General features: G+C 47.4%; 1 protein-coding gene across 7 annotated transcripts in view; it reads left to right on the forward strand.

The window, feature by feature from the left end:
* The window catches only part of Unkl (unkempt family like zinc finger), a 45,429-nt gene that overhangs the window by 3,950 nt on the left and 32,352 nt on the right, over window positions 1-9,127 (forward strand). For all 7 annotated transcript variants that reach the window (XM_004627908.2, XM_023711727.1, XM_023711726.1 and 4 more), the window contains 2 exons: window positions 5,047-5,223; window positions 5,668-5,801. In XM_004627908.2, the coding sequence (XP_004627965.1) occupies window positions 5,047-5,223; window positions 5,668-5,801 (311 nt within the window). The remainder of the gene's footprint in view (window positions 1-5,046; window positions 5,224-5,667; window positions 5,802-9,127) is intronic.

Here is a 9,127-nt window from a genome sequence, read left to right on the forward strand (position 1 = left end):
CCATGCCCAGACTTTTTTTTTTTTTTTTTTTTTTTTTTTAAACACAGGGTTTCACTGTGTATCCCAGGCTGGCCTCAGACTGGCTTTAATCCTCCTGCCTTTGCCTCCTGAGTGATGGGATTATAGGCATGCAGCATCATGCCTATTTCTGGTAGTCTGGTAATGCTTTTTTTTTTTGTACTGAGAATTGAACTCAGGATTTTGTGTTTTCTAGGCAGGTGCTGTGCCACTGAGTTACGTTCCTGCCCCTCTGGTGATGGCTTTTAATACAGAAAGCCTCATTCTTTCTGTTTGTTTTTAGACATAGTCTGGCTACGTAGTTCTGACTGGCCTTGAACTCACTGTGTATCCTGTGAACACACAGGATGGCTTTGAGCTCTCTATGATCCTCCTGCCTCCTAAGTATTGGGATTACAGTTGTGTGCCACCATGCTGGCTCTTTTTTTGTTGTTGTTGTTGTTTTTTAGTACTAGTGATTTAACCCAGGCCTTCATTCTGAACCACACCTCCAGTCATTTCCCCTTTTTTAAAATTTTGAGACAAAGACTTGCTAAATTGCTTAGGTTAGGCTTATATTTATGATTGATCCTCAGCCTCCCCAAATGCTGGGATTACACACATGCATCACCATGCCTGTTTTTGTGTTTTTCTTTTCTTTCTTTTTTTTGGGAGACAGTGTCTCACTATGCAGTTCAGGCAGGCCTCAAATTTAGAGTTATCCTCCTGCCTCAGCCTCCTGACTGCTGAGATTATAGGCGTGGGCCATCATGTCTTTTTTTGGGTGGGGGTTGTCTCTACATAGTGAGACTGACCTTGAACTCACTATGTAGCCCAGGCTGGCCTGAAACAGATTTTCCTGCCTCAGCCTCCTGAGTGCTGGGATTGCAGGCGTGTACCACCACACACCTGTTTGAGTCTGAGAAGGGTCTTGTTACATAGTTTGGACTTGCCTCGAGTTCACTAAATTGCTCAGACTGGTTGTCCTCAAACTCATGATTCTCCTCTCTCAGCCTCTCTCATGTATTGAAATTACAGGTGTGGGCCATCATGTCCAGCAGTTTTTCCCTTTTTCTTGTATTTTAGGGAAGAGTCTACAGGGTGTTTAGGGTCTCACTACTAGATTCTACTTGTAGTGATCCCCTGTTTACAGCCTTCCAAGAGCTGGGATTACAGGGGAATGCCACCACGCCCAGTCTCAATTGTCCTCTCAGAGCCCCAGGGGCAGGCCCCGGGATTGAACCCCCACCCCTGTGCCTGCTTACAGGCATTTTAAAGATAGGGTTTCACTATGCAGTTCTGACTAGTCTTGAACTCACAGTGATCTTCCTGCCTCTTTTCTTGAGAACAAGAAAAAACAAGGTCTTACTGTGTTTTCCAGGCTGGTCTTAAACTCCTAGACTTTTAAGACATTCTCCCACTTCAGCTTCCCCTATAAGACTACAGGTCTGCATCAGCACGTTCAGCTGTAATTTATCTCTTCAAAAGCTGTTGTAGATTCTAGAGTTTGGATGTCCTGCATTGATCTAACCCATTTCTGCCCATTTAGATGGTTTCTAGATCTTGGATAGACAGTGTGGCAGAGAACACCTACCTGTAGTTAGTCATGTTCAGCTGTACTCAAGTGATTCGATAATATAATACAGATATATTAACATGCATCCTAAAAAAGAGGAGAATCACTATGAGTCCGATCTGTGTAGTGAGACCCTATAGACCCTGTACTAAAAAAAAAAAAAAAAGAGCCTACATGGCTTGCAGCTTATTGAAAAACAAGCAGGACTAGAATGCTTGTTTGATATTTTCTACTTGAATGCATCCTATATACATCTACAACTAATGAAAAGTCACATAGGTCTTTTATTATTATTATTATTATTAAGCTTGTTCGATGTATGTCTTTTTTAGGGAGTACTGGGGATTGAATTCAGGACTTTGTGCTTGCCAGGCAGGCGCTTATGCTGCTGAGCTATCTCTCCGGCCCTTTGGATGTATGTCTCTAAAGCTTTTGTTTGTAACTTATTGAGCACATGAAAGGACTTGAGGGCCAGGGAGATGGCTCAGTGGAATAAGTGCTTCCCTGGCAAGCGCAAAGGCCTGAGTTCAATCCCCGGTTCTGCAAAAAAAAAAAAGAAAAGAAAAGAAAGGACTTGATTCAGCTTTTCAATAAGTATTTGGAAGGCTTCCTCCACAGGAATCTCTCCTTGGCTATTTCGGCACCTTTCCCAAAAGAGGGCCTTCCCCTCAGTGCAAACATGGAATATTGAGTGTGTCCTACACTTACATACTCTAGTCCATGCATGGTGCTGTGGAAATTGTAAATAGATACTATTTTTCAGTTTTCTAGTTCTTGAGACTTCTACTTTGGGCACATATACTATCAACCTATTATTATAGTTATTGTTGGAGTACTGTGGTTACATCCCCAGCCCTCCATCCCTTTATTTTGAGACAGGGTCTCACCAGGTTGTTCAGGTGGACTTGCCCTTGTAGTCCCTGTGAGTCCTGGGTTTACAGGCACATACCATCTGGTGGGGTCCCACCCTATTATTTTAAAACATGTATGTATGAAAGAGCAAAGACTCAGTGTTGCAAAATAAGCATCCAGCCTTTTTCTTGACAGCTTGTGGGGACCCAGGCTAGTCTGTCATTGATTGATGGGCACCACTCCTGCCACTTCTGTTGTCTCTTGCTGTATCTCCCTCCTGTGAGGACTCCCGTGGACACTGCTTTTCCTCAGTATTTACCCTTTTCCCCTCTGGCTTTTTGTTTTGTTGGTGTCAGGAATCGAACCCAGGGTCTCCCTCTTGCCAGGCCGGTGCTATACCACTGAGTTAATTCTCTGGCCCCTCCTCCTGGCTTTTATCCCTCCCATTGTGTCCAAGTGCCCCACTAGCCTCTGTTGGGCAGCCCATCAACCCCTTCACCCCTGCGGGCACCTCACTATTACCCCCTTTCCTGAGTGGGCAGTCATCCTCTCGCTGTCACCTCTTCTGTGACTAACTGCGCTGTGGCTCGCCCCCTCAGCATTCCCTGGGCTCCGGCGTGAAATGCCTTTGTTCTGGTGGACACGCCCCTTCCCCAGCGCGGGCAGTGGTTGGCCTTCCGAGTCACGTGTGCCTCCCAGTGGGAACCGGCCCCTAGCCCCTAGCTCCGCGGGTGCTGGTTCCCGGCAGAAGTGGTCGGTGCTTCTCCTTCCCGCGTGCTGTTCTCGGACTTGAAGGGAAAAATTCACGCTTTGCGAAGGTTTCTGGGTTTTCTTGGGAAAATTGTTCTGCGCATACAGAGTAACCATCCTCACACTCCTGCCGCAGTGGCTGTCCTCTGGGGGTGTGGCCCTCCAGACCACTCTTGGTTCCTTTTTTTTAGATTTTTTTTTATTCAGTACAGGGTCTCACTACATAGATGGGACTCGTAGTGATTCTCCAGTTTTCAGCCTCCGAAGCGCTGGGATTACAGGCATGCGCCATCACGCCCAGTCTCAACTTTTGGTTCCTTGTGTTCGGTAAAAAATGGGCTTGCCCCATTAATGTGTAACTTTCCCAGGTGCCACGTGGGTCTTCCTTGCTCTTTTGATGGCTCCTTGCAGTGACTGCTACATCTCTGTTTACTCTTCTTTGTTGGATGGGCTCTGGCTCTTAAGAAACTGGGCTTGCTTTCGTTGCCGGGTTCTCATTTCTAAGGAAGTCTTGTGGTTGTAACTGGTATCAGCTATCTCTGTGGAGAGATTTTTTTGCTCTGCCTTTTTTTTTTTTTCTTTCCTGTATTTAGTATGGGAATCTACAGGGTCTCACTACACAGATTAGACGCCTGGTTTTTTTGCGGAACCAGGGATTGAACTCAGACCCTTGAACTTGCCAGGGAAGCGCTTATTCTACTGAGCCATCTCCGCACCCTAGATCCTCCTGTTTTCAGCCATCCAAGCACTGGGATTACAGGTGTGCGCCACCATGCCCAGTCTTTTTTGCTGTGCTTTGTATGAAAAGGTCCAGGACATAAGGTGGGGTGAGTGGTGTGCCCCCTGCAGGGTGACTGTGATCAGTGGCTGTGTAAGCCTAGGGCAAGGGGAGCAAATAGAAGCCTTGCCCTTGGAGTGACATTTAAGAGGGGCTGTGCCCTGCGAGATAGATGGGAGAGGATTACAAGCTTGAACCTGGCCTGGCCAACTTAATGATTTAATGAGACTCCCTCAAAAAAAAATTTTTTTTGAGAGGCCATTATGGGAGTAAAGCAAGAGGATCTCAAGTCCGAGCCCAGTCTGAGCAACATAGTGACTTAGGACTTGTCTCAAAGAAAATAAGAAAGGGCCAGACACGGTAACACACACCTGTAATCCCAGTACTTGGGAGCTCAAGGGGAGGATAACTGCCAGTTCAAGGCCAGCTTAGATTACTCAGTCTGAGGCCAGAATGTAGAGATCCTGTCTCAAAAACCAAAACAAAATTATTTTTCAGAAGAGTTGTTAATGGCTAAGAAGGGGGCTGGTGAGATGGCTCAGTGGTCTAAAGCACCTACTTAGAACAAGCTTAGCAAAGCGCAGGGACTGCGGTTCAATCCCCCAGCACCACATGCCAGCCAGCCCCGCCCCCTGGTGGGCTGAGCTGGCCACACACACACACACACACACACACACACACAAATAAAAATTTAAAAAAAATGGCTAAGAAGACCTATTAGTTCCAAGTACGGTACTATTCTCTGAACTCAGGCCTCTGTTTTCCCATCCTATAGCACACAGGGTGTGTGCATGGCACAGACAAAAGTTTGAAAATTTTATTCAATGAACTTGGAAGGATGATTTTCATGGAGATGTTGGGCGCTTTTCTGCTGTATATAACTGAGGGGTTTACTATGGTCTCAGTATTTTGGGGAGGGTCCCAAATAAGGAGACCGGTGCTCCTTTATTAACATCCATCCTTCCTGTCAGATTGAGTTGTTCTGAAGTGGAATCACCTGCCCCCCTAGGTGCTCAAGGGTGCACAGGTGAAGCTTGGGAGGAACTCCAGGTACCCAAGAACCAGGTGGAGCATGTTTCTCTCTGCTTCCTAGATGTCCCTATCTGCACCGAACGACTGGGGACACGGAGCGCAAGTATCATCTGCGTTACTACAAGACAGGCACATGCATACACGAGACAGATGCGCGGGGCCATTGTGTGAAGAATGGGATGCACTGCGCCTTTGCACATGGCCCGCTGGACCTGCGGCCTCCTGTTTGTGACATTAGGTGAGTGGGTTGTCTGAATGTGGACCAGCTCATCTCCCTACTGCTTCCCATGGTCCAAAGCCTGCCTTTCTTTGAGCTCCAACTTTATTTCTAATGAGGAAACCACTCATCTATTCTAATTGGGTGTTCCTTTCCTGTTCCTGTCCTCTGGGCACTCATGAATGAGGTGATGAAGTGATCCTTTAAAGGCAGGTGAACCCAGTATCATGATGCAGGAATGTGAGTCATTCCTAAGCAAAACTCAATTCTTATATTGCTGGGGTTTGGGTTGGGACTGTCATTCCAGGCCAGGGCTCTACTCGTTGTTATAGAGGCTCCCATCTTGAATCCTCCGTGCAGGTCACTCTATGAACTGACCAAGCCAGATGGTTCTGGCTCCCACTGACTTCTCTCCTTCAGATGACTTGGGACCCTGTGGAACTAATGATATGTTCTTGGTTGCAGGGAGCTGCAGGCCCAGGAAGCCTTACAGAATGGCCAGCTTGGTGGTGGGGATGGTATGCCTGATCTGCAGCCTGGGGTCCTAGCCAGCCAGGCCATGATCGAGAAGATCCTGGGTGAGGATCCCAGGTGGCAAGGTAAGCCTTCTGCTCTCCCTGAGGATGGAAGGAGTCATGGTACATGACAGAGTTGTAGCCTTTCACATGGGAACTGCTTGCCATTTCTGTCCTTAACATGATGCAGATCAGATGGGGAAACTGAGACTCCTCAGTCTAGTACTAAACCTGGCCCCTTGGGTAGCAGGTGGCCAAGTAGGATTAGAACCCAGGTGTCTTTTTTTTTTTTTTTTGAAACATCTTATTGTGTAGTCTAGGTTGGCCTTGAACTTGGCAGTGATCTTTTCGCTTCAGCCTCCCGTGTGCTGGGATTGCAGGTGTGTATCACACCTGGAAAGCTTAGGCATCTTACACCAGTCTGTTTCAGTGTCTCATTTAGGTCAGCTTTTACTGCTCTCAGCTGGGGATGCAGATCTAGCCCACAGCAGCATTCAGACAACCTGTTCTCATGCTGGCTGGTGTTCACTGTGCACCTGTCCCTTCCTGTCAGGAGTTTCTACCTCACTCCAGCCCTGGGACTCTCTACATGGCGCTTCTCTCAGCAGCTTTTGGATCCCTGGGTTTTGTCCAGAAAAAGTTCCTCAAGCCTGAGCTGTGGCTACTGGACGCATGTTCCTGGCAGGCTCCACACATGGTGGTTATGAGCAGCAAAGAGGTTTTTATTTATTTTTTTATTTTTGGTAGTTGTCTCGGTTACTGTTCTCTTGTTGTGAGACAAAATACCTGGCACCCAAAATGAAGGAAGTAAAAGTTTATTTAGCTCACAGGCAGTGGAGGTTTCAGTTCATACTGAGCTGGCTCCAAGGCAGAGTGGCACAAGGCAGAGAGCATCCATTAGTGGTGGCAGCCAAGAGCAAGAGCAGGGGCCTCTCTGCCTTACATTGTAATGCAAATTACTTGCCTCAGGACAGGTGTGACATCCCCACCCACATAATCACAAACTCCAGAAGCTGCCCCATGACTACATTAGGCTTTGGGGGAGGACAACGAGACACAAGCCCTAACAGTAGTATTGCGAATTAAATCCTAACTCTTGCACATGCTACACAGTGCTCTATCACTGAGTTACATCCTTCTCATTTATGTTGAGATAGGGTCTTGATGAATAGTCCAGGTTTATTGGCCAGGCCAGCCAGGTGTGATAGCTCACATCTGTAATTCCCAGTACTCAGGGGGCTAAGGCAGGAGGATCTTTGAGTTTGAGACCAGCCTGGGCTACAAAGTAAGCTTACGATCAGCCTGAACTGTGTAGTGAGACCCTATCTCAAAAAGACCAAAAAATAAAATAAAAAAAAAATTCCCAGGCTGGCCTCAAAACTTTTGATCTTGCTGTCCTTTCTTCCCTCCCTCCCTCCCTCCCTCCCTCCCTCCCTCCCTCTTCTTCCTTCTCTCCTTTTCTTTCTTTGAGACAGAGTCTTGCTGTGTAGTTCAGGTGGGTCATAAACTCACTATATAGTCCAGGTTGGTCTTGAGTCCTTGGTGATCCTCCTGCCTCAGCGTCCTGAGTCCTGGAATTATAAGCATGAGCCATCATGCCTAGCTCTTCTTTTTTAATAGTGGTAAAATAACATATAAAGTTTACCGGGGCTGGAGAGATGGCTCAGTGGTCTAAAGCACCTACTTAGAACAAGCTTAGCAAAGCATCAGGGACCGCGGTTCAATCCCCCAGCACCACATGCCAGCCAGCCCCGCCCCCTGGTGGGCTGAGCTGGCCACACACACACACCACACACTCTCTCTCTCTCTCTCTCTCTCTCTCTCTCTCTCTCAAATAAATAAAAATAAAAAAATTAAAAAAAAAAAAAAAGTTTACCATTTTACAGTGAGCCATTCAGTGACATTTAGTGCATTCACAGTGTTGTGGAACTGTCACTTCAAATTACCTACTTCCTGCCTGTGAAGCAAATGAAGATAATGAATCTCTTTGGCTAAACTTTCCCAGGAAACTGTGGAAATTAGTTGAGTGTCTAGTTCTAGAATGTTCTCTGCAGCTTTAGCATGTGGCTTTCTGTGCATTGTCTGCTCCATATGTAATGGGGGCAGTAAAGTTTTAAGAAAAACTCCCTTAAAGTACCTACAAGGAGACACAGGGGCCAGGCTTTCAATCCCCAGGCCTGCTGAGCCAGCCCCGCCCCCAGGGCACGCTGATACAGCAGTTGAGACAGGGCATGGTAGCCCACCTGTAATCGCAGCACTTGGGAGGCTGTAAACAGGTGAATCACCATGAGTCCGATCTAGTAGTGAGACCCTGAGCACCCTGTAGACCTTTCCTTAAAAAAAAAAAAAAAAAGAAAGAAAGAAAAAAGAAACACTCCCTTAAGTTGTGGTATCTCCGCTCTAGTTTTCTTCTCTGTTGAGGGCTTTCCCATAGGTAAACAGTGCTTTAAACCACAAGTGTCTTGGTGGCATTGGGTTCTCTTCCTGTGTGTGTTTCTTTTCTTTTGGTACTAGGGATTGAAATCAGAACCTTGTGTTTGCCAACTCAGGCACTTATGCCATTGAGCTGTATCCCTGGGCCCCCTGTGTGTGTTTTTCCTCCCTCATGAGAGTGAAGTGTGTAAATTCTGTGGTCCAGGGATGAGTTAATAAACATGACCATGAATTTTTCCTCCATTCCCTCCCACCTCCACCACCTTCCTGGCTGCTCCACCTATACTGCCCTGGGATTGTCCCCCAGACTCAGGTCAGCCCTCTTCCCAACCCAGCACCAGACAGTGCAGACAAGTTGTGGCCTCTGGTCACACTGTGGGTTTTGGGCAGAGGGCATGGATGCTGCCTGCCAGCGATCCCCTCTCCAGATCCCAAATGGGAACCTGCACAAGCTTGTCCCTAGCTTAGTGCGGTCGATAAGGACTTTCTTTGGGACAGGCTATGGGGTGGCAGCTTGGTGCCATACACACTCAGTGCTGCTGGCTTCAGCCTTCTCGTCTCCTGTTGTCAGCTGTCCTGTGTGTGGCTCCCCACCCTACACCTCCAGGTGAGAGCCTGGTTCAGTACCAGAGCAGGGAACAATCCCCGTGCTACTGTTCTGAGGGTTCAGTGCCCCTGGGAGAGGTGAGCTAAGCAGGAGGAAGGGAGAGGGTGAGGCCCTTAGGAGTCTCCCTGTCTGTGAGTACTTTGAAATGCTCATGATTATTTTTTAAATTTTTATTTATCTTTTGTTTATTTATTTGGTGTAGGGTCTTGCTACACAGCTCAGACTTGTAGTGGTTCTCCTATCTCAGCCTCCCCAGTGGTGGGATTACAGGTGTGCGCCACCATGCCCAGTTTCAGTGGCCCACTTGGTACGTGGCCAGCAGGACATGGAGTACTAGGGATTGAACCTGGGTCCCTGAGCTTTCCAGGCA

Source organism: Octodon degus, unplaced genomic scaffold (assembly GCF_000260255.1).
Source record: "Octodon degus isolate 3935 unplaced genomic scaffold, OctDeg1.0 scaffold00021, whole genome shotgun sequence".
In the NCBI taxonomy this organism is placed as follows: Eukaryota; Metazoa; Chordata; class Mammalia; order Rodentia; family Octodontidae; genus Octodon; species Octodon degus.